A 26944-nucleotide genomic window follows, 5' to 3' on the forward strand; every position below is an offset into this window, starting at 1 on the left:
AATTTTATCCTCAGAGCAATGGAAGCTTTTGAAGTGTTTCTATTTTATGTGTTTTCTTTTTTTTCCTTGTTGTTTCAAATTGTTATATTTGAAGACATTGGTGCAGAAACAGATCTGCATGTTATGTACACAAGACTGAAAACTGTGAAATTTGGACCTCAGCTGTTTCATAGATTTCTACATAATCTCCCAGCAGTGTTCTCCTCTCCAGCACCTGAGATTTATTTAATGAGTCATCACACTTCTATGATGTGCCTGCTCTAATCAAATGGGCAGATGAGAGACCTTGCAGAATGTGTAGATAAGAAACATTTCTTATATGTCTCAATTTTCAGTATATTGGTGGGCTTCCTTCCAAAAATATCTACTATTCCTTTCTTCACCTGAGTTGCAAACCAGTTGAAGTTATATGAATTGGACATATATGGATTGAAATATTTGTTTGATTATTGGTAAATCTGAATTGGGGAACACACCCTACATGTAGATCACAGCTGGCTTTCCTGATAATTTTTCTGAATTAATTTTGCTTGCCTATAATTACAAATCTTTCTACACCCTCAAATCCATTCCTACCACCTAAATAGCAACCTGTGTGATCGGAATCTATTCTAATAAGCCCACTCATAGAAGAACAGAAATGTTTGTATATCTCACAGAAGAAAATGGGAAAAACAAGGGGACAAGAAATAGACTCCACAAACATTCACTTATCAAATAATTGTACTTCCTTCCTTGGGAAGGAATGAGAAGATATAAAGAAAGAGGCATGAAGAATTTCTCCACTTCTATGGTTTGATTCTTATAGAACATTATTATAATAAAGGTGAGCTGCGTATAAAATTAAAGCTCAGAATATTTATGACATGTTTTGGGGTCACTGACTCATCATAGCCTCTGGATAAACACAGGCATGTGCTAACAATTTAGAAATTATTTTTTATACAGACTTCCAAATCTGTAAAAGGGTTTAAGCATTAAGTGACATATTTTATGTAAAATATTTACCATACTCACAAATTTTGAACACTCAACCATTTTTCTACTACTACTACTAGTATAGCATTGTCATCATTATCATTATTATTACTCCGTGGTGCTAAATGTTGATTTATGCTTTGATTTCATGATTGTGTGATCTTGATTTGTTATTAGAGTAGAACAACAAGCAAATTTCTCCTTATTTCTAACAATGCCTCATACATTCTATTTTTTATACTATGGCACCCGACTACGCTCATATACCAATGCTGTTATTAAAAAGGATCTCAATTAGAATCAGCCAACATATGCATTTTCTTTCTTTTTATATTTAATTTATTTGTGCATACAGAACTGAGGTATATGCCAGAGGCTTAGGGGTAGTTAAAGGATGCACCAGAGACAGAGTGGGGAGAAGAACAGGCAGATTGACAAATCTGATGAGGGTAGCAGCAGGCGAGACATGAGAGGTCAGATACTATATGGGTCATCCCCAGGCAGGGGATGGAACTCGCGCTGAAGCAGCTTCAGCTAGCCTTCCCCACCGATCCAAGGAGACCCCACATCTATATTTTCTAAACAAACAAACAAACAAAAAAACCTTAAAAATACTTTCCTTTGTAAAGGAATGATAATTCCACTTAACGTTTGTTAAGTACACATATCTAATGGCAGGAACTATATCTGTAATATTCCCCACAGTTTCCAACTGGGCCTGGCATATAGAGGTCTTTATATATATATATTTAGGACTTATTTATTTATTCATATGGAACTGGGGTAAGGCCAGAGATGTGGAAGGTGAGCGGATTCACCAGAGACAGAGAGGGAGGCAGAACAGGCAGATCAAAGAAGTACACTGCTGAGGGGAGCAGCTGGCGGGTCAGGAGAGGTCTGCTGCTCCATGTGGTCACCTCCGGGGCAGGCAGGAATCAACTCATGCGGAAGTGGCTTTAGCCTCTTAGTGCTGTGCTTTAACCCGTTGCGCCATCAGGGAGGGGCATAGTGGTCTTTTTTGTTGGCTAAAAGGAGTTAATGAGATTGCGTAAATTGAGTCATTTTCTGTTCTGTCATTTCTGAGAGTGAAAACACAGATGTAATAGAGCCTTGCCACATCTGAGTTCAGTCCTTGGCCAGAGCTCTGTACTTCTCTCTTCTAAGCTTCCCATGGCATTTGTAACTAGAACTAGAGTACAAGTAGCCCCATCTTTCCTCCATTCAACCTAAAAAACCCTTCCCTTTAGTCCCTGCTCCTTTGATTTACATCTGCCTAAGACCACCCACTGAGACCATCTTTGTTGTAATCTTTAGAATTCCATGGAACTCCACTTTTCCTCCTTCAGCCTCCTTCATCCAAGGGGACCAGCTATCTCTGTCCTAAAGGTTTTTCTTTATCTCTAGAGTAGATTGTAACCTCCTCTTATTTCCTGATCTCCCACCTTGTATGTGCCCAGGACACAAGTTAATCACTCAATTTTAACAGTTTGTTTTCTATATTCCAAGCAAATACCCTAAGAGTAGAACATATGTCTGTAGTCAACAGACACTTTTCTAATTCTATTGCTCAGCATCAATTTCTAAATTTACAATATTCAGATGCTTTTAACAATAAGTCATGGGTTACCTTGGAAATTAAATAATCATTATACAAAAATGGCCTAAATGCCTTACACATGGTAAGTGCTATACATATTGTTAGCTTTATTATTAAGTCACGTGCACTTATAATGGTTATAATATCTTTAACCTCATTTTATAGAAAAGAAAACTGACATACAGAGTAGCTAAGCTATATTCCCAAGGTCACAGAGCTAACATGAAGAATATTTATATAAACAATTGGCAAAACATTTAAAACTAAAATATTTATAGACTGTTTCTTTATTAGAGTTCTATATTTGTTTGTGTCAATAATATATGAAAGAAATTTTAAAGAAACCTTGATTCTTAAAAGGATACATAAAATTCTTAGGGATCATAAAAAAATGTGTCTTTCCCTTTTTCAGAAAATGGAATTCTCCAAGTAAATTCTGTTCTTAATCTAGATGTCAATAATCTTTTATAGGCCCCTGAGATACAGAATTTATAAAAAAAAAAAAATGAAATAAGGACAAAACAACATAGCACACAGTTCCATGTGAAAGCAACCTGGTTTGTATCTTTCAGTTCACTGCATCTAAACCAGGGGGCAACATGAAAAAGCAGTTTAATCTTAATGAAATCAGGGATTGACAGATTCAAATGCCTTACATATTGCAGAAGTGGTAAACAAACCCAGTGCAACTGGATCCCCACAGCATTGAAATGAATTAAGAGAGTACTTGAAGAAAGAACAAATTATATTTGTGATTATTAGATTAACAGAAACACTGAATTGAAAGATACAAATGGTAAAATAATTGATCTTTAATAAAATATTTTGGGACTTGGGAAAAATTTGAAAATTAGAAAGTATTCAGGCAAACCAAATACGCATGCAGTGCAAGGCTCAGATAAAAAATATTGTAAAGGGAACATACAAAATCAATAGTGAATAAAATATGCATTTCTTTATTATTTTTTCTAGGAAGAGTTCTGTGTGGTATGTACCTACCTAACTTACTTGTAGAAAATAACAAAAGACTTGTAGAAGAAAGCAAAACAAAAATTTTTTAAAAATCAACGAAAAGTAGTACTAGCTAAAGTTTATACTCCTTTTTTAAAGTTTTGCATTTATCAAATAGTACATTGTATAATTTAGAAGACCAATTTGTACTATGTATTTTGTAGCAACAATAAAATAAGCTTCCCTGCCCCATCTGCCACTTTCCTACTTCCAATTTTAGCTTTTCAGAAGCAACTGTTTTCTGCTACTTACTTTTTTGGTTAATTTCATCATTTACTTACATATTTCTAGATAACTATGTTTCTAGATAACTATGAATTTTTTAAATCTAATTAAATCAATAGGTGCAAATAATATTCTGAGCCCATGCTCCAACTTTACAAAAAAATAAAGGGAAGAAGGGAGAAAGGGAGGGAAGAAAAAAAGAGGGAAGAAAGGAAGGGGAGGGAAAATTAAAATAGTAGCTTCCCCAAAGGAAACTACTATTTTAATTAGTTGTTTATTATGTTTATTACACTAACATTGCAAGAGCTCAAACTATTTGTTCTATTGTATAGAGTAAAACTCATACAAATTTGCTTCTTCTGTTTCAGAAAGGTAGATATGCTGAATTCCTTTCTTTTTGTAAATTAAGCACAGTATGTGAGTTAATGAATATTATAGTTTTATTAGTCAATCAGACTCCATGCTAAGTAGACTGGACCTATTAAGTGATGGGCTCAATGAGGAAAAAAATAAAATAAGAAGTGGATTTGAAACTCTGCTTTGCTGCTGAACTTTTTAACAGTTCCCACAACCATCATAAACAATAAAGGAGATCATAGTTTTACTATGCAAAGAACAAAGACAAGATCTCATAAAATTACTATCAAGGGATATATAAAGGAATGTTTGAGCAATATGAGAATTCAGTTTATGGTAGAAATTGTTATTACTGAAGATGTATCTGGTCACCAATCTAAGAATCATGTAGTTGGTTTACTTTAGTTCTATTGAATGAAGACCTAGAAATTTGCATTTTAACAAGCATTCCTCATCTAATTCTGACACATATACAATCTAATTCTGATACATATAAAATCTTGGAAAACAGTGTTAGTGAAAATATTGTACAAATTAAATATTTGTTCCATTATGTGATTATGTACACCCAAGGATACTGACAAGTATTCTATTTTGACCCCTGACTTTAGAACAGCCATTCTGCATTCCTTAAGTCAGTGACTGAGTTCAGCCTTAATTGGTAACAACTTGTTACAGGAGACAGAGAAAAAAAGAGAGAGAGAATTAAGTGAAAAAAAGTTAGTATAATAAATTGAAATTGAAAATGTTTTTTTGTTTTTTAGTATGACTTTCTGATACAAAGAGCATTAAAATTATTTCATCAATGATCTGTAGAATTGAATCTCCTTGCTGAACATGTTTATATTATATATTCAAGGAAAAAATCATTTTAATCCAATTTGTTTCAAAAAATATTATAAAAGCTATGATATGTAGTATCTCAAGTAAATAACTAAAATCCAACATTTAATTAAACAACAACCAAGTCATTTTGGTAAATGTCATGAATAATAATATATAGCTTTTATTATAGATAAATTTCTTCCTGTAATTGAATGCTTTGCATTAACATCTCCAGGCTTATAGTACTTGCTAATTATAGTGTTCTGAATTGATTTTCCATAAATATCCACTTAATGTGTTATAATATTGATTGAAGCAATTATAGAAAGACCTGAAAATCAAAGATAATGCCTATTTGGAGTGAAATAGGGTGAGATATATGCTCTTTCCCAGCCTACATATGAAATAATTCACATGGCAGCTGGAGGATAACTGGGATTATTGACTAGCAACCAACTCTTGGCGCAGGTGTTTGGAATCTGAAATAATCACCTAGATGTGCATATCTGAGTTTGTCATTACCACTTAGTATCTGTGCTACCCAGTGGAGGAACACTAAGCAAACACAGAATTTCGAACCAAATTTATAAATTTGCAAGCAAAATCAACTTTTTTCAGTGTGTTTGTTTGGAACTGACTAACATAGATGGCCAGATGGGCCCAGAAACCACACTTTTCCATTCATTATGCTTGAGATGCTGGGTATTCCCAGTTGGTAGTTGTTGCAAATGGTATGTTCAAATAAGATCTCTAAATTCTGAAGAGAAGCTCTGAATATTAAAAGATTTAATGGGAAAGCTCAGCTGAAGTTTGAGTCAAGCATTCCTCCATGAAAATTACAATCTAGAGCAGTTAAGTAATATATTGATCCTAAATTTTAGTGTGCTTTTTTAGAGTCCTTGAGTCATCCTGTATTCTATTGTATATTTCTTCCAGTCAATGAATCTCTTCATATTATTAAATCTCTTTTTAAAAGATTTATTTATTTATGCATACAAAAGTGGGGTACAGGCCAGAGATGCAGGAGGTAAGAGGATTCACCTGAAACAGAGTGGGGAGAATAACAGGCAGATGAACGAAGTATACTGCTGAGGGGAGCAACTGGCGGGTCAAGAAAGGTCTGCTGCCTCAGGTCTGCTGCTCCATGTGAATCACTTCCTTGGCCGGGGATCAAACTCACAATAAAGCAGCTGTGGTTTACTTGCAGTGCTGTGTTTTAACCTGTTTTGCCCCCAGAAAGGGCCCACTTACAAGATTATCTCTTGTTTATTTTTTAAAAATATGTCCCATATTATCTACCTGCCTCCAAAACAAAAGTACAATGACTAAAATATATATAATGTAAAGAAAAAAATGTGTTACCAGTTTTTCATTACCATGGCTATATTCTGAAAGTGAGAGAACAAGGACAATTCATTATTGTAGCCATTTAACCTCCCCAAACTTGTCTGTATCTCCTTTTTGTTTAGATTATGGTGAAGACATATAATATGAGCTCTATCTTCTTAACAAACTTTACATGTATAGTTGAATGCATTTTTTTTTCAATTTTGTAACTTTTTTTTGACAATCACTGCTCATCTGCATTAACTTTGTAGGTTTTTTAAAGTAGTGACAGATACATAGGTAGCCAACATAAGCAGATTCATCCTTTTCATGTCTTCTGGACAACTACACAGGAATACTTACTCATCTTCCATAACTGACAGTTTATATAACTGTCATTTAATCCACCATTTCTAAATCTCAAGATTCAGATTCACTGAGGCCAATTAAAGTTTTTATTGATACTGGTAAACTTGCAAGGGAAAGACTGTGAAGCAAAGTTAAGACATAACTGCTGTATGATTAATTATTGCAATATTTATACTATGTTGACAAAAATATATACACTGGGGATTCAAATAAAGAGATCTCAAGTGAATTTACATAAGTTAACTTTGTAACATAACATTTCTCTGTCCTACAATATGACTTTCCATTCTTGAAGTTATTTAGCTAACACTCCATAGTCTCCTTTGTTCTGCATAATGTTGCTCATGTCTAACCATCCAACATTCTATATTTGCCATTCAATTTGTCATGGCTCTAAAATGTGCCCTCCTTATACTGTTGTTTTTTGCTTCTCATTTGCAATATAATGTTCTTGTTTTGTATATGGTGAAAGACAAAAAGACCTTTTTCTAAAGTATGTAAAATAAAATGTCTAATAGATGGACGAGAGAGCTCAGAGTTAAAAATCATATTCCAACTTGATATTTCCTGGTATTTGCTGTCGAATGCAAATTCTGAATCTCCTATTTGTTTATTAAATTCCCTGGCCCTTCACATCTCTTTTCACTGTTTTTCATTGAAGAGAGGCCATTTTAAAGCAAACCCTGCTGTGTACACACAATAAAGCCCTTTAGGAAAGCCCCATTTTAACAGATCATTAAATATTATTGCTTGTGATGGGGGTAAAAAGCCAAGGTTCCTGAACAACACATTTTTATTGTATTTGTTTTAATTTTTCTATTAAGATGCTTATACAGAAACCACATGCAAATTCTGAAATTTCAAACCCTCAAATAAAATATGCATGCAAGGAAACTGAGGACCTGTTAATAAACAAATGAAGAGCTTCTTCCTATCTTTCTTAGAGTGGGTAAAGATGGACCTTCAACTAGTTTGTAATTTCCTCTGTCATGGACGTCAGTTATTAATTCAGGGCTGACAAGCACTGTAGAAATAAACATATTTTCCCTAGTTTTGTTTCTAATTCCTAAATATGATGGTAGTGCCAATGTTTTACTGAGTTACTACGGTATTTGTAAGTGGGGAGTTTACAGTTGACTTTAATGAGGGCAAATGAATGGAAGACAATATATCAAAGGGTTGAAAGGCATAAGTCTTCAATGACTGTAGATCAATTATCACACTCTTGAGACAAAATCTTTTTCCTTGAGGCTGAAAAACTTGCATACATTGTACTTTAGGAGTGTGCAAAATTACTTATTTATAGTTATTTTCCAGTTTCTATATACTTTATTGTTACGGCCTGATATAATGACACTAATTAGGGAGTGTTGCTTCATTTCACGGAAGTAGAAATAAGAGGTGGAAGGCAGATTCTAAGGCTACTCATTAAAATATATCCTAGTGATGGTGCAGTTCATGGAAGTTCATGGCCCAATCAATTACATCTCTTGCAAACTGTTCTCGACTAGACCAGCATAAACAGGACAAATATGAACAAAGACACCAAATGGTATTGACCCAATAAAAAATGTTGTAAAAATAATTACCAATGGAGTCTTGAGTTAAGTTCTAAATGCAGTTACCATTATTACAAGTTAATTAATGATCAGAAACTCCACAGAGAAGAGAAATGCATAGTACAAGAGATAATTAAGAAAATTTAGTTTCTAAACAAAGAAAGTGTAACTTCTTGTTAAGGTCTTATTCACCTTATATAAAACTAAGTGCAAAACTCTAAAATGTACACTGAGTTTTTTTAGTTTGTCATAGTTTCCTGAGACTTCTTCAATACTTGCCTCATGGGCACCACAAAAAATTCTGATATCACCAAACTGGTCAAGTGTGAACATCCTTGTACCTATGATTCTCATCACTGCTTACTCTGCCTGCATTTAAACTGTTAGCAACTCAGCAGCAACCCATTTCCCATGCTTGGAGTACCTAGTAAAACTCCTCAGGCAAGTCAATTTCATCTTTCATCATTATCATAGGCTTCCAATGAAGAAAAATGCTTCTTTTGCTGGTACTGTATAGTTTTTAATGGATTATATTCAGTGCCTGTCTAGTAGTTGACACAGGTGGTATGTGCTGGGAGGCTTTTACCCCTACACAGAATTGTTTGAAAACATTAAGTTTTTCATGTCAACACATACCTTTGGTGGGGGGAAAGTAACAAATTGAGCGTTCTAACAAGACAGGAGAAAGGAGGATTTGTGGCAACTTTTTGATGAGGACAGAAATCAAGACAGAAGTGAAGTTAGGTTATGGTTTGAAATAGGGTGGTCAGAGTCAAACTCACCAAAAAGATGTTATTACTCAAATCCACAAAAGAGATGGTATCACATAATATACTATTCATATCATATTTTACTATTTGTCTTGCATTGAAAGATTATATTAATTTAATTTAAGCTATTTAAATGACTAAAGTAAAATATTTATTGAGATGAAACATCATATGAAGGACACTTCTTAAAAACATATTTATTTATTTATACATACAAGAACTGGGGTACAGGCCAGAGGTGCGGAGGATGAAAGACTTCACCAGAGACAGAGCGGGGAGCAGAACAGGCAGACCTACTGAAATACACTGCTGAGGGAAGCAGCAGGTGAGGTCTGCCACACCATGTGAGTTACTTTCCTAATCAAGAATCAAACTTGTGCTGCAGCAACTTCAGAGAACTTCTTATGTTGTGCTTTAACCTGTTGTGCCACCAGGAAGAGCCCATGAAGGACACATTTTAAACTCCATTTCACACATAAGGAATACAAAATATGGAGAATTCAAATAACTCATTTAAGACCACACAGTTAGAAATCAGCAATATAAGTATTGGAATTAAGCTCATTGCTGTCTCCAAATACCAGGCTTTTTGTCTGATACTGTTACATGAATATATTATTTCACAAAGTTGAAAAGTCCAGGCCTTAAAAAGGGACCTGAACAACAGTAAAAGTTCATTTTGAATCATTATTATTATAATTTTTATTTAATGACTTTTAAAGAAATGTGCAAGTCTACTATATTCATATATAAAATGCTTTACCTGTATAGCTTATTCATATAATCCTTTCAATAGACCTTCACAGATGGGAAAACCTTGGATTGTATTGAGATGATTAAGGGAATTCCCTGCCAAGAAGTGACTTAGCCTCAACATGAACTCAATCTTTTCTGTCTTAAAAGCCTGGGTGTGTAGCAGGTATTCCAGACATAAGTCCATCTACCTTAGAAACTTCCTTTCAAGTTGGGAATGAATAGTGATTCGTGCAAGTTTAAGTAGGATGACCTGGGAGAGGCCCTTAGCCCCAGAGCAAGGAGAGCAATCAGCCAGGACCAAGGGCAAGCAATGTCTTGCTATAGTGCAATTTGTGTCTCATTGCAGGTCACTAGGTACATAGTTCCCTTCCCTTTTTCATAATCTGCACGAAAACCCAAACAGGAAAAAATAACCAGGATCATTAACATGGAATATTGGGCAGACTTTCTATGGGTTTGGGGATTCTATTAAGCTTTGCCAGTAGGAAACATGGAGCTCTAAAACCCCCCTATCTTGCTGGGATATTTGCAAAATAAAAGCTGAAAGGTATTACCTGATTTTTTTCTGGTAATATATATATATATACATATATATATATATATATATATATATATATATATATTTCCTCATTGATACAAAAATGAATTAGAATCCAAATTGTGGAGTGCCAACTCTAAGTTCTCTTCATTAATAGCTGGTAGTGAAACTTGAAGACGGGTCCTTCATGATGTCTTCCACCTGCTCTTTCAATCATCAAGTAAAGAAAACAAACTCACTGTAAATTGCATAAAAGAATGTAAGGAAAGTCCCCTTTGTTGGATCCACTCACCAGGCTCTTTCAGAAACTAATTGGATTGATGTGCTTCCTTTCAATGTTTTACCATCATTTACTCGGAACCCAATTACATCAATAAAAGATGTATTTGTTTTACTCCTCTATGTCAAATCTCCTTAACATGTGTGTATTTGTGTATGGGGGAGGAGGTATCTGTCATTATCCATTTCTGTCTGTGACAAACTAAACTAGTTTAAATTGGAAATACAGTGACAAGATTGTCCCTCACACCTAATCCCATGTGTTCCAGTGGTTTGATTTCTATTGTGACATTTTGATTCCCAGCAGTCTGATGACTTGCTTCAACTCTCTGTAGAGACAGCGTACATTATGCTTGTTTAGTTACTTAGTTAAACTAGTACTAATTTGGTACTATTTCATTTTTGTGTTGACCTATTTTATCCTACAGAGATCTGACATTTTTACAAATCAAGATTTCTCTTTTCTTTTTACCTTTATTAAGTCTGAGCTTCATGATTTTCATTAACCAGCCTTAGAAAAACAAGTTTTATATCTTCTTCCACTATATAAATGTTTTATTGTTTATATTTGGCTTTAACTCATCCATAATTCATTTTTATCCATTATGTATTTTATACATAATTTTATACATATTCCAAATGGATGGCCAGTGACCTTAATATGATTCATTAAACAGTGCAGTCTTTTTAAAAATAGTATTATATTTTATTGTGTTAACATTGGTTTACAACACTGTATGCTTTAAATTTATATGTTGACACTTCTTGAAATATATATTACCATATCATGCCTACCTTCAAAGTACCAATAAATAGTGCATTAATTCCCCACCTAATTCAAATACCAAGTTTCTATAGGTATGTGGTTCAACTTTGCATTTTCCTTTCCATTCCATTGCTGTAATTGTCTATGTTGTTACAATCATGGCACTGTTTTAAAATATAATTTGATATATTGGAAACAAGTCCTTCATATTTTATTTCTGTTTCAAAATAGTGTAGGTTTTTCTTGTATATTTCCTTTTCCAAATTACATTATTAATTTGACATGTTGCACAAAATATCTTTTTGAGACTGGTGTTAGTCTTGCCTTGCATATTTACGTTCAGCCTTACAGGAAACAACTTGCTTCTTCCATGTCTTCACAGTTCCCTCCAGGTCTCTCAAGTCCAACAGTTGCAAAGTTTCATACTTTTCTTCACTTACCACTTGTTCAGTTTATAACAGTTAATTTGAAATGTGTGTGACTACACTAAATGTGTTCTGTTTTCTATAACACTTTTGTAGGTAAGTATTATTAGTGAACAGCACAGAAGTTGATTTTTGTGTGATGAACTTCTCTACAGCATTTTTTTAAATGAAACTCTCAATTTTTCTACATGTCCTCAGTCATATCATATCACCTGAAATGATGAAATTATTTGTTTCTTTACAATATTTATACTTATTTTTCATTAATTCTTATTTTATTGACAATATCTTCAATACAAGATTGAATAGTAATTATGATAGGTATTTGAAACTTTGACTTTAATAAATATTTTGATATATTACTACCAAGCTAAGAAATTATTTTTCTTTCAATTTCTGGTTTGCTACTTTGTGAAGTTGAAATAAAGTATGGGTATTGGAATCTATATAATGTGTCTTTATATTTTTTTGTGATGATTACATTATCTTTCTTATTTTTATCTGATTATGACATGGTTGTATGTTTTATTGTTATGAACTTTTTTATTTTTGAGATAAATATTAAGTAGTCCTGGTGCATTATCTTTTTGAGGAATTACTGGGTTAAATCTGCATATGCTTTATATAGGAATTTTATGTCTAGGTTCAGAAAGTAGACAGGCCCTTAGTGTCCCTTTCTGTGTGTACTTTTTATCCAAATTGTGATTTGGATTATTGAAATTCACTGCATTGGTTCTGAAACTGTCTTTTATTTTCTATTTTTTGGTTAATGATTGAATAACCACCTATTTTAGTATATATAGGTAGATGGCATAGGTTTAACCCAGCATAGTTTCAGATATTTTTCTACACCAGGCTATCTTAATACTTGAGCTCTGATTCATTGGGAATAAGGGAAGTAGTCTTAACAAGAATGATTTGATAGTTAACTGATATATAGATTGAGAATTCCCGCACTCTGTGCCCATGCTATCTACCTCTACTGCCACCAAATTAGAAGATGTTTTTTTCTTGTGTTTGGATACATCATTTTTCTTTCTTCTTCTTCTTCTTCTTCTTCTTCTTTTTTTTTTTTTTTTTGTCTCCCACAGTCCCGCTCAACCCTACCACATACCCACCCCACTTCCCCTTCCAGTGGAAATCTGGAATAGCCTAAAATATGGCTTTTCCCTTTAACAAAGGAGTTATTCTCGGATAGGTAATAGATAGTTGATTTTATTTAGAAAGAAGTTTGATTTTATCCTCAAATCAATGCCTCTGTTGCCTTCAGTGAAATGGAACAGCCCAGACATATAAACAATAGAAATAACACCCAGACTTGAGACAACTGACCCAAGACCCTTCTCTTTACTCTGAATCACTTTTTCCTACTGAATCATTCTTTTTTGCCCTGTGATTGTGTCAAAGTAAGATTTTTCTTCATTTTTCCTTTGACTGATCCAATATACTTTCTGTCACCCCAAATTTTCCCAATTCTGTTCTGTTCATGACAGTTTTATTGTTTTTTATTGTTTTCTAACACTTTCAAATATTTAATTTTTCTACTCCTCCTCCTTTTTCTACCCCATCTCTCCCCACATTTCAAAAGATTTTGTAAAAAATTGATAACTTCAAAAATATGTCCTGTTATCTTGATTAAATCTCTTCCAATTCTTTATCTATAAAAACGTAATACTAATAAAGTGATGTGAATTTAACTCATTTTTCTTTATAGTTTCTTTTGGTTCTCTAATATGCATTGTGCTAAAAGGTAATCATTTTAATAAATATTATTAATCAAAAATCGCATTATAAAACAATTGTTTTTCTATTAGTAAATTTGGGAAGCACTAGATCAATTTGGGCAATTAATACTATTTTTTTTCCTAATGAATGTGTATTTTGGGGACTTTAAACAGGCCAAAATTTAGTTGTTTAATATTTATTGGTTAAATAAAACCAATACAATATTACCAATTCTCACTTGTTTTTTGATCTAAAAATCAGAATCTTCTGTGTTTTCTGTGACCTGTCTTTTTGGTTGACCTTGCAGTTTTGTTTGTAATATTATTCACAGTAACTTTAGGGCAAAGGGACCAGCCAACCATACAAGTAAGGGAGTTACAGATCTTTAATCATTGGATAAGCATACATACTTGTATTTATATCAATTTTAATGTATTAATAGCAATATCCAATTAGATGGTAAACTTTATATACATTCTTTGTAAATAAGTTTGTAGTTCTGTTTTAGGTCTTTGTTATTGCAAATTTTGCCCTAAAAAGGCTCTATTTTTATTCAAGTTTTACATAATTTGTTCAAGCAAGACCATCACTTTCACTGAACCATCACTTTCACTGAACCAAAGTCAAGGCAAATGTCATTTCTGTGGATCCTGTGTTCTCAGTGCTTCATGAAGAGCTATACCAGATGTATATACCACACTGGGAGCATACTCTATTACTAATGCTTCTTATATTTAAAATATCCCATCTTCAATTTTTTAATGACTAGCCATAAATATCTTTTTTTTTTTGAGATTTATTTATGCACACAGAACTGAGGTAAAGCCAGAGGTGCAGGGGTGATGAGAGGATTCATCAGAGACAGAGCAGGGAGTAGAACAGGCAGATAGACAGAGTACATTGCTGAAGGCAGCAGTGGGCAACTCAGGAGAGGTCTGCTAAGCCATGTCCATCACCCTCCTGGCCAGGGATTGAACTTGTGCTACAGTGGTTGTTGAGAGCTTCATAGTGCTAGGCTTTAACCCAATGAGCCACCAAGGAGGCCCCGCCATTAATATTTTCCAACTAAACAAGTTTTTCCAAAATTATTCCCATATAAATTCTTCCTTTATATAGCCACGCTGGTTTATCATGTAGAAGATGTTACCAGTACATCTTTTTTTTTTTTTTTAAATCTATTTATTTGTGCATACAGAACTGGGGTACAGGCCAGAGGCTCAGGGGCGGCGAGAGGCTTCATCAGAGACAGAGCGGGGAGCAGAACAGGCAGATCGAGGAAGTACACTGCTGAGGGGAGCAGCGGGCGGGTCAGGAGAGGTCTGCCACACCATGTGGTCACCTCCGGGGCAGGGGGGAATCGAACTCATGAGGAAGCGACTTTAGATTCTCAGTGCTGTGCTTTAACCCGCTGCGCCACCAGGGAGGGCCACCAGTACATCTTTTTACTCTTGTAATGGTTTCACTAAAACCACCTCACCTTTTTTTTTTTTTTTTTAAAGATTTATTTATTTATACCTACAGGCCAGAGGTGCAGCAGTGATGAGAGGATTCATCAAAGGTAGAGCAGGGAGCAGAGTAAGCAGAGCAAAGAAGTACACTGCCAAAGGGAGCAGCGGGTGCTTCAGGCTAGGTCTGCCACACCATGTAGGTTACCTCCCTGGCCAGGTACATAACTCCTGTAGAAGCAACTGCAGCGAGCTTTATGTTGCTGTGCTTTAACCTGTTGCACCACCAGGGAGGACTACAATCTTTTATTTTTAATCTATAAGGCTTTATTGTCAGAAAGGGAGACTGATGCTACTGCTACTATTGAAATATTTGGTTTAGACTAAAATGTACTATAAAGTGACATGAAAAGTTCAAGGCATCTCAAACTTGACAGATTCTACTTATTATTTAATTAGATTCTGAAAGCTCTTAGAGGAAATTTCTGGCCTTATGTCAGAACCTTTCCTGATCAAGAAGTGCACATCATTATAAAGTTCAATCAAAAAGGTGCCTTATTGTACTAATATAATTCCAGAGTTTGGGGATTATGACAAAATCCTCCAAAATGAATATCAGATAATTCTCTCATCCTGTTTTTTTTTTCCTCTGCTATAATTCTACATCTTCTTATACTTTCTAATTATTTTTCCTTTATAATTTTCCTTAAGTCATGAACAAATGTTCTAATTATTCCAACCTGGATTTATGTGGCAAAGCTTGAACCAAGTAAAACTATCATTATTTCTGTATAGTGACTATACAGAAAAGATGAACTACAGTGGCATACTGCTATGAGACAGTGTGATATAAAATATCATGATCTCTTTTTTTTGCACTCTTTCCCATATTAAAGTGCATTTGGTCTGTGTTTGTATATCCCTATTTACCTATAATAATTTTTACTTCTTAAAACTGACCTTTTGTCCTCTTAGGAAACAAGCATGGATGAGGAAATGATAATGGTACTCTGCCCATTTTTTTCATAGGTTGAGGAAGATATGATGCTGGCATATAGACCTGTTGGAAAGATGTACGAATGCCTGAATTAACGTTTTGTTCAAACTTTTTAAAAAAATTGTCAACAAAGGAATACTTCCATCCAAATGCTTTTTATAAGACCAACATAAAAAAAAAAAACAGAAACAACACTGAAAAAATAAAACTACCATCCATCTTCTTAATGAACACAGATGCAAAAGTCCTTAGTAAAATTCTAGTAAACAGAATCCAACAATGTTTTAATAGGATGATATACCATGACCAAGTGCTCTTCACTCCACACAAAGATGGTTCAACATAAGCATAATCCACTGCATCTGAAAAAAGATAAAAACTATATGCTCATAGCAAAAGATGGTGAAAGAACAGTTGATAAGATCCAACATTCATTTATGTTGAAAAAGTTGGTATAAATGAACCACCATAGTATAATAAATGTCATTTACAACATTTATAGTCATTTACAGCTCATAGTGTCCTCAATGGTGAAAACTAAAAATTTTTCCATCATGAGCTGGTACAAGACAAAGATGTCCACTCTCACCACTATTATTTAACATACTACTGGAAGTTCTAGTAAAAAAAATTCTTAAATTATATATATTTTTGCTATAATGATTTGCTCTATATATTTTGCTCTCACACATACATTTTCTTCCGCCTAAATTTCCACAACTTTTTTGATCAGTAAGTTAAAATGTGCATGAAAATTTTGAGCATATGCAATAGACATTAGCATTCTGTGCTGAAATATACAACTAACATATCCCTCAGAATGCTTAAGGTAATGAGGTTTCAGTTACACTTCAAGGTTAATTGCATCTAATCATATATATGTAAACATGTTTAGGATAAATTTTGTCTTCTGAGAGTATTATTTTATTTGGTCTAAAATACTTGTTTAGCAGGTGGAACTGACATAAGTAATCATTGACATGCAAACACTGTCAGAACTCTTCCAATTCATTCTTTTCTACTAGTGGTGAGACTGATGACTTTCTCACCTGAAGGTCATCTGATTGCTTTTTGGCCAGTTATATAGAGGTCTGTTCTTTCTTTTCTCCCATTAACATTTTAAGGTTTTCCAAGGATTTCCTGTATTGAACTACATAGAGTAATTGTCTAATTGCCTCCAAGCTTTCATTCTTGCTTTAGATTATGAGTCTGAGTTGTTAAGATACTGTGATTGGCACAGTCCAGTTAAATTCTACTCTTTTAGCCTGAGGTTTACTATGTCACACAAAATAGTTAAGACATCAAGTATATTTTCTTTCTGTTTGTTTCTATTTTTCACACATACACACACACACACACATACACACACACAGTTCCATAGACACAGAACCAATAAAGAATTTATTCCACATATATGAATATGGCACAAGAAGAACTAAGCTATTTTACACTGGTGAAGAATTGAAAACAAGAATACATGTGGTATGTCAGATAATTATATTATTTCTAATTTGTCTTAAATCAAGGGTATTAACGATAGAAATGTTTTGGGATTTAAACTGAAACATATAAAGTTTTGTTTATGTGACTAAGAGACTTGAGTATGTTTCTGAAAACCACTGACATTTTCTGAGAGCAAATACTGTCAGAGTAATTATGTTTCAGACAGATATAGCTGAGATCTTATTGTAGCTAGTAAAAGGTTGAGTTTTGAGATCAAAAGACTTCTAGAAGGTATATGCAATAGATTCATTACAAGTTTAAAAAACATGTAATATAGTCAGTAATAACTAATGAGTATCATTACTGTGAAGATGAGGGAAATGAGTGACACATTACCAACATTTGCTCAATAGAATTGAATGTTGTTCCTTTAAGGAACATCAGAGGGGCAAGAATAGGAATAATGATGATAACTGTAAAATTTCAAAGATGAGTAATTAAGAAGATTGTGGTGCTTTATAAAAAATAAAACCAAAAAACATAAGGCAAGAAACTGTTATTAGTGAAAAGAAGGAATAAGACTATTTTTTGGCCATATTTGACACTTAGGAGATGTCCAAAGGCAGTAAAATACTGAATTTAAATTTCAAGGAATAACCAAATGCTAGAGCTGTGTGTGGAACCAGGTTTAGATAAGAAATAGTTCTACATTTTACATATACAATACATACACACAAATACACAAACATATATAATGTGCATATGTGATGGGTATAAATATGTGTATGTGTAGAAAGAGAAAAAGGAGTGCGTTGCAGGAACAGATATAAGGAGAACATAAACTTCATTATGTGATTAATGATTGAACTATATAATTGGGGGAAACTTAGACTAGGTATATTTGTTTTCCAAAATCTTCAGGGTTGTTGGTTGTATGAAAAGTAGGATTCCAATCGGGCAGAGACTGCATGATATTGAATTTTAATAGAAAAGTAAGATTTTAAAATTCCAATTTAATACCGCATAGTTATTAAGACTACTACTACATTCACTTATATGAGATGGCATTACTCAACATCTACCAAAGGCCAGGCTATTAGACTTAGCACATATATTACTTCCTAATATATCCCAATGGGTGCTGTAACAAATTACACCAAATTTGGTGATTTAAAGTAACAAATTTATTTGCTAACAATTCTAGAGATATTAAATTCAAAATCTATTTTACTGGGCTGAGGTCAAGGAGTTGCAGTGCTATGCTGCTTCTAGAGGCTCCAGAGGAACTATGAGGCAATCCTCGGCCACTGAAGGAGTTCAATTACCAGTCAGGGGGCTGACCCACATGGTACAGCAGACCTCTCCTGTCTCACCTGCTGTTCCCTTCAGCAGTGCGTTTCAGTAAATCTGCTTTTCTGTTTCCACTGTCTCTGGTGAATACTCACATTTCTCCCTGTCCCCTGCAACTCTGGCCTGTACTCCAGTTCTTGTATGCATAAATAAAATCTTTATAAAAGAAAGAAAAATGAGTTCAGTCTTTGATTTAGACTTATCTGTCAAAAGTTCAGAAATAGTCAAAGTAAAACCATGAATCACAATAGTAATAGTTAGGAAAAGTTTGTTGTGCACACACCAAAAGACATTTTGCAAACCAGACATGCTCATTTGAAACCATGGAATGAAACTCAGAGGAATATTGTTGCCAAGCAGCTTATATAGTGAGGAGGTGGCAACTGCTCATTATTCACAGTGATTGGTTATAATATCAGGAATTTCTTAAGCAGCAGGGAGTGGGTCAGTGGTTATCTCATATCAATTTATACTAGTTTTGCTAATGGTGTTAGAGACATCAGCAAAAAAATGTCCCATATCAAGTTAATCTTACAAAATATGTTAAATCAAGCTTAGTGTGTGTATATCACTAAACTGTCTTGTCTACTTAGGGAATTTATAAGACTAACTTCCACTTGTTTGATTTTAACTATTCAACCAAAATGCTAAGGATCATTAAGAATGAGCAACTACAAATTATAAACAAATGTGAGATTGGGAGGCTTTATAGTAAAAGGGGCATGTGGAACAGGCTTTGAAGGGCATATAGCAAGGAAGGAACATAATCCAGATGGAGAAAAGTATACAGAGATAAAACCAAACATTTATTAGAAGTAGCAAGTGTTTTGGTGGCTGTATAGGGAGCATTGCAAGATGTTTGGGATAATCATATGGGTCACACCAAGGTTAGTTCTCAATGCCAAGTTGTGCTATTCAAATTTTACTCCATGCACAGATCAACTATTTAGAAGGTTTTGTGAACAGGGAAGATACTTTATAGAATTAGATTTTTAGGGATATTTTAGTGGCATGCAGAATAATATAAAGTGGAACTAAAGTTGGATCACAGATTTGGTTAAAAGGCACAGATAGAAATAATATAAAAAATCAGAATAGAAACGAATTGAAAGTCACTATCATAGACTCAAGATTCTGTGCATAAGTAGAATTAACATGACTTGAAAAGTGATTGGAAATAAAAGATGAGTGCACTGGGTAGCCAAATGTGAACGTGGACTTCATCCAAAGCAATAGCTAACAAAAGACACATATTTGTTTCTTTAAGATTTATTTATGTATGCATACAAGAACTGGGGTGCAGGCCAGAAGTATGAGGTGAAGGGTGAGAGGACTCACCAGAGAGAGTGGAGAGCAGAACAGGCAGAATGACTGAAATATACTGCTGAAGGGAGGTTACAGAAAACAAAGATGTGAGCTTAATTTTTCTCATATAAAAATTAATTTTTATTGTTTCAAATAACACTTTAAATCTAAAACAAACACCTTTATATCACTTTTAATTTTTGAGTTATTTTAAGAATTTAACAAATGAAATAAAAAATGATGGGTCCCCCTCTCCCCACACCTCAGGTTTTATGGCTGTATTGTACCCACCATCACATCTTCCATAGTCCACTGTGATCCTTTCCCTCTTTATTATCACCCCTGTCCCTTTTGGCCCTTTGAAAGCTTCAGTTCCATAGTTAGTTTTCAAAGGTTATTTTTTAACTTTGTCTATATCTGACCTGTAGTTTAATATTGCACGTAAATGCCTTTCTGACTTATTTATCTTTAACATTATTATTTCCATTCCCATTCATGTTATTGCAAATTGTATAAGTTTATCTTTCTTGATCACAAATAATATTCCATTATGTATAAATCCCACATCTTTCTGATTCTTCTATTTGGAGGCACATATCTGTTTTCACAGTTTGGCTCTTTTAAATAGTCATGTAATAAACATGGGAGTGCAAGATTCCATTCAAATTTATATGTTTGAATTTTTTGGGCAGATGTCTAGGAGTGGAATTACTGGATCATACAGCAGATCCATTTTTAATCTTTTGAGAGAACTTACTACTGCTTTCCATAGGGCTGGACAAGTCTACATTCCCACCAATGTATGAGGCTTCCTTTCACTTCCTTTTCCTACCAAGTGCTTGTTATTTCTGGTCTTTTTGATATGGGCCATTCTAATGGTTCTGAGGTGATATTTCATTGTAGCCTTGGTTTGCATTTCCCTGTTAATAAGGGGTGATATACATTTCTATTTTCAGTTGTGTCTTCATTTCTATGCTCCACACCTTATGCCTGGGGTCCCTGATGTCAGGAAATCTGTGTGTGTGTGTACATGTGTGCACACATGTATGTCTTTCCCTTAACTAGCACTATGCCTGCTATGCAGTTGGTGTCCAACAAATATTCATCAAATCAAAGTGTATTTCTCATCTTTGGTTCAAAATCACTTATAGTTAGAGGCATGCATGTGATGCTAATATTTAGGATGGGTTGGTTCATCCCATTCAAGAACCACATAACCATTCACCCACCATTGAACTTAATACTATTAAAGGGTAATTCCCTTTTGTGAATTATGCCTGGTACAGATATATTTTCACATACAGTCTTTTCTTATAATCACTAGCCAGTTAAAAAGATTAAAATTAAAGAATACTTCAAGCATGCAATTGTACACATAAATCTCAGTTAAAACTGGCTGTGTTTTCAAAAATACATACTTATGAAAATTCTTCTATTGAACATACCCACACCCAGAACCACCCGATGTCACATGACATTTCTTTCTTTCTTTCTTTCTCTCTCTCTCTCTTTTTTTTAAGATTCATTTATTTATGCATACAAGAACTGGAGTACAAATGGGGGGGCTGTAAGGAGGGTGAGAGGATTCACCAGAGACAGAGTAGGGAGAAGAACAGGCAAATCAACTGAAATACACTGATAAGGGGAGCAGGGGTAGATACAGGAGTGGTCTGCTGTTCCAAGTGGGTCACCTCCCGGCTGGGGATCAAACTCCTGCTTTCATGGCTGAAGGGAGCTTCATAGTGCTGCCCTTTAACTTCCTTGCAACTCCAGGGTGACCCCTACCAAGATATTCTAAAACAAAAAATATTAACTATACTGCACTACCCACCCAAGTGACAGAAAATTTGTAATTTCCTCCTTTTTTATATTGATATAAAAGAACTTAATAGAATCAATCAAAAGCCATGTTTTCATCATTTCTGCCCAACTTTACAGGCTTTGTGATATTTTCAGTTAGTTTTATTTTGCTTAATGTAATTGTCTTTACTCTTGCTTTTAATTCACACATTTTAATAATTTAAAACAGCCTTCCTATTTTATTTTCAAAAATAAGTTCATTTTTTATACATGGAAATTTAATACTAATAATCTCTTAAATCTATTGTGGAGAACTGACAGCAAAATTGCTTTCCTTGCACTATTTCCTTTCTTACTATAACCATGTGACTAACCTTGATTATTCTTATCTCATTAAGTAGACTAAAAAACTGAGACATAAAGAAATCAGGAAACCCCCTTCAATTCATATGTTCATATGTATCATTTGAAGCCAAATATAAATGGAAGTATCTGGATCTCTCTATCAGTATTCTCATTAATCAGATGAACAAATAAATCACATTATGGTTAAATAACACTGACTATTTATGCCAAATTATAATAATTAACATTTTAAGCATTTATACATGCCAGACAAATCCAAAGAACTTATATATTATCTCACTTTTTTTTTTTTGGCCTACCTTTACAAAGTTTAAATGCGAGAAAACAGAGCCTCAAAGAAAGTAAATAATTTGTCAATAAAAAGAAACAGTGAGTTGTTGAACTAGGATGATTCTGCCAGTCTGTGCTGTGCTGCTGGCATCTCAGTGACAGGAATAGATTTAGTGAGACATAAGTTGTCATCCAGCTCTATAATTGTCATTAATAAACTTGGTGAAAGTTCTTTCACAAAAACTTATCTCAAACCTTCTAATTCTGTGAAATGTATAGGGAAAATGGAGTATTTCTGCATTTTAAGAGGTTATTTTGTTCATGGTAACTCTTTACTGATTATATGTAATACTGATTGGAATTTTGTAGTCTAGGAAATCTCTTCTCATTTCATTCTTTTGAATTACAGAACTTTATAACATAAATGAACTCAGGGGCCAACAAAGGTAAACAATAAAGACCACATAATTAGGCAAAGATCCCATCAGTAATGCCAAGTACTTGTTTAGAGTGGCTGAGTAAAGCTTACACTCAGGTCTTCCAAAGAAATTGTCACACTTAAGAAAAGTTGAAGCATGATGAATGTATATGTGCATGTGTAAGCTTCCTGATATTTAAAATTATATTTGGGTCCTCCCTGTTTGTGCACTGGGTTAAGGTATAGCACTATGAAGCTACCGCAGCCACTGCAGTTTGAGTTCTATTCCCAACCAGAGAGGTGACCTACATGGTGTGGCAGACCTCTCCTGATCCACCTGCTGCTCCCCTCAGCAGTGTATTTCAGTCCATCTGTCAGTTCTGCTTCTCTGGTGAATCCTCTCACCCTCACCCTCCGCATCTCTAGCCTATATATATAAAATTAAAAAATTATATTTGTTGGAGCCATGGCCTAGGAAGTTGACTTGCAATTATCCTAAGTAGATTTTGAAGTTCTCCTGAAAAAATGACCAACTCTTAAATGAAAATATTGGTCTGTCTCATAACATATAACCAAATAAAAATTGGAACACATTGTCCAAATAGTTGAAAGTTTCCAAGTGTATAAATGTAAGGGACACTTAATAACTGACTCATTTTTACAGTGACATAGGTTGATTTACTTACTCACTCATTTGGCTTACTCTTTAATAAATAATTTGTGATATTGGTTCACCTCCAATCTCTCTTACCATGAGTGGCAAAGGCTAAAAAAGGAAAACAAACAAACAAACAAACAAAAACCAAAATAAACTGTTTTCATTTTTTGAATCCATTGCTACAAATGTTGCTTCAATATATTAGCTCCTTTTCATACTAAGCATTCCTAAGAATCAACATTTGCTCTGGTTTACTTTATTATATTGAAAGGAAGCTGAAATATTAGTTAAGATTTTCCTCAAATTGGAATATATTCTTTAAACTTTTTTTTCCAACTTGACCTGTTTGTTAGTTTAGTGGAAGTATAGTTTACATACAGGAAAACACCAATTTTAGCTATGCAATTTCATCAGATTTTATAGAAGTATACAGTTCTATAACTAACAGTATAGTCTTTAATAGAACATTGTATCATTATAAAGTTTCTAAATCTTTAATCCCACTGAGCTAAATGTTTAGCATCATTTTTTCTTTCTTTTTTTCACCAAAATTGGTTATAACTCCAAAGAAACTATTGCAGATTGTAGGTGCTATTATGAGAAATATTTTATTGGTTTGTTTCCTCACCCTTATGAGTAATCCAATTTTCCATATTGATTTATTAACTCATTTCATATATTTTAGACAGAGAAAAGACTTATCATCTTGGCTGCGCATTGAAATCGCTTGGTTCTATTAAAAGTCTAGTCACTAGGTAACATCATTCAAACAGTTTGCTTAAAGTTAAGACTAAGACATTAATAATCTGCAGTTTTCCAGGTAATTCCAATGTGCAGTGAGATAAGGTTAAGACTCTATCAATTAGACCAGTGAGCTTCAACCCCTACTATATAGTAGAATCCCTGAGCAACTGCTTAAAAATACTAATGCCTTTTCTCCATTCTGATTTATAGAACTTGTTCATAAAAATTGACTATAGGGGGAAAAAGAGGCTTGGGTAACATATTTCTGAATAGTTGTGTTCCAGTTAATCAAGATTTTATTATAGTTCTGGGTATGTGATGGTGTTCAATAAATGTTAAATGGAGGTCCTAATCCCACAGTAGATTCAAGAGAAATAAAATATGCTCCCTCTTGGAAATAAACAGTTTGTATATATGAAATAATTTTCCTGGCAAACTATCACTTTCTGAAAATTGTCCTCCTAGGTAATTTACCTCAAATGGTAAACCTTGTATTTTAAGAGAATACCATACTTCATCTATATTTTGCCATTACAATATTAAGCACATATATATATTATAGCACTGGAATAATTTTCTCCAAGGAAAAAGACAGGAAACAAGATAAATAGACTCAACATAAGATTCAAATCAGCCTCCCACTTGGAGCCATAAATGATACTGCTGCATTTCTAGGCCTGGAAAGTACTGCTACTGTGTAAAAATAGAGTAATGAAACTTTCCTATTGTTCAGTGGTGAAATGTATACACAAAGGTCGCCTAACTAGAGCAGAAATAAACTATCTAATTAAACAGATAGGGGGCTAGCAAAATATTTACATATATTCTTTTTCAGATTTCAGGAACTAGCAACTAAAATAATATAAATCTTTTTTGCATATTGATGAACTATTTTGGCAAGATTTCATGTAAGCCAATATTCTGAACTTTATTATAATAAATAATCATTACGTTTCTTATGTCAGTATACACTAACAGCTCTAGCTGTTGTGTGTATTCCCTCAAATGGAGGCTTGTGCAACAAACAGTATTTTTCTTAAAAGAAATGTTCTTAAGTTTTATGTAATTTGATCTTCCCACTATTTATTCAACTATTATCTTTCCTTCTTCTCCTTTTTAGGGCCACCTCAGAAAACTGTGTCACCAAAACAAGAACATGAAGATAGGAAACATGACAAAGTCACTGATAAAGGAAGTGAAAGTGGGACTTCCTGTAATGAGCTCTCCACCTCTAGTTGTGACAGTCACTCAGAGGCCAGCACTCCCCAGGACAACCCAGTCAATGCCCAGCAAGCAACAGCTCATCCACCTAACACCTTAACACTGGATCGCCCTTCCAAAAAAGCACCAGTGCAGTGGATGCCCCCACCAGACAAACGCAGGAACAGTGAACTCTTTCAGACACTCATCAGCAAGTCCCGGGAAACAAATCTTTCCAAAAAGAAAGTCTGTGAGAAGCTAAGTGTAGAAGAAGAGATGAAAAAGTGCATTCAAGATTTCAAAAAAATCAATATTCCTGATTATTTTCCAGAACGCAAACGTCAATGGCAATCTGAACTGTTACAGAAGTACGGGTTATAGTAGTTATCATATTCCTGCAGTATTTTAATGATGTTCAATGTTTACTACTGTGTCACCACCTGGCTGTGTCCTAACAATGGTCAGTGTGATTCTTGCTGCTCTTCTTTTTTTGTGAACAGTGGATGTGGGACAGCATTTCCCTTTATTATTTCTTGTTATTGTTTTTAAAAGTATGATAAAAAATATTGAATCAAAATAGTGTTTCTGATTCAAACCATTTCACAGGATTGAGAGTAAAATATGCATGATCAAGAAGATTAGAATACTGATTTTTGAGCTGTGGTCAACTGGGTATGTTCATCATTGTGTAACTCATGAAAACTAAATCATTTTATCACTCCAGCTAAAATGATAGTATGGATGAAGCAATGTGAAGTAAAGATTTATACGATGGTGTTAGGAACCAAATTCAAAACTGTTTAAATGTTAATGCAATAAAACAAGTATTATTTCTGCATGAGCACAATGTTACAAATAAATCACAAGACATAGGGAAGATCTGTTTGTTGCTTGGAAAGAAAAACTATTCAAAAAATATAGCAAAAAATTTCAGGCAAAATCTATAAATGTAAGCTGTCTAGGAGACTAAATTTTCTTTGTTCTGGATCTGTGATTTCTTTGTATATGTATATGGTGTGATGATGGTGTAAATAGCCTTATACCACTGTGTTATAGCACTGACATTCACCTATTAACATTAGTCCTGATTATTTCTGTAAAATGAGTCTTTACATCAGGCTGTGAAAATTGGTATAATGATGTTCTGAAAGACCTTATTATCATGTTAATCAAAATAATAGAAATGTTAAAGAAATTTATGTATTTATTAAAAAAAGGAAAATACATTAGAATTCCTTGATCTCTATTGACTCCTTTTAAAATATATTCATTTGTTACATTGTCTTCCATTGTGCTTTTAACTCCCAAGCTAGAGGATGATATATTGAACCTTAGTATTGACACGTTAAGAGTTTTCACATAGCTCAGAATGAAGATAAAGAAAGATCCACATGGCCTTAGTATTGATTAATAAATTCTTAGTAAAAAAGAAATTTAGACTG

At 33.9% G+C, this 26944-nt stretch overlaps 1 protein-coding gene across 1 annotated transcript in view; it reads left to right on the plus strand.

Moving 5' to 3' along the window:
* Positions 1-26734, plus strand: part of KCTD8 (potassium channel tetramerization domain containing 8) — a 143778-nt gene extending 117044 nt beyond the window's left edge. Inside the window, exon 2 of the mRNA XM_004681321.1 lies at positions 25423-26734. Within this exon, the coding sequence (XP_004681378.1) occupies positions 25423-25883 (461 nt within the window). The 3' untranslated portion in view covers positions 25884-26734. The remainder of the gene's footprint in view (positions 1-25422) is intronic.
* The last annotated feature ends 210 nt before the right edge of the window (positions 26735-26944 follow it).

This window comes from Condylura cristata, unplaced genomic scaffold (genome assembly GCF_000260355.1).
Source record: "Condylura cristata isolate star-nosed mole 26May11 unplaced genomic scaffold, ConCri1.0 scaffold00012, whole genome shotgun sequence".
Classification (NCBI taxonomy): domain Eukaryota; kingdom Metazoa; phylum Chordata; class Mammalia; order Eulipotyphla; family Talpidae; genus Condylura; species Condylura cristata.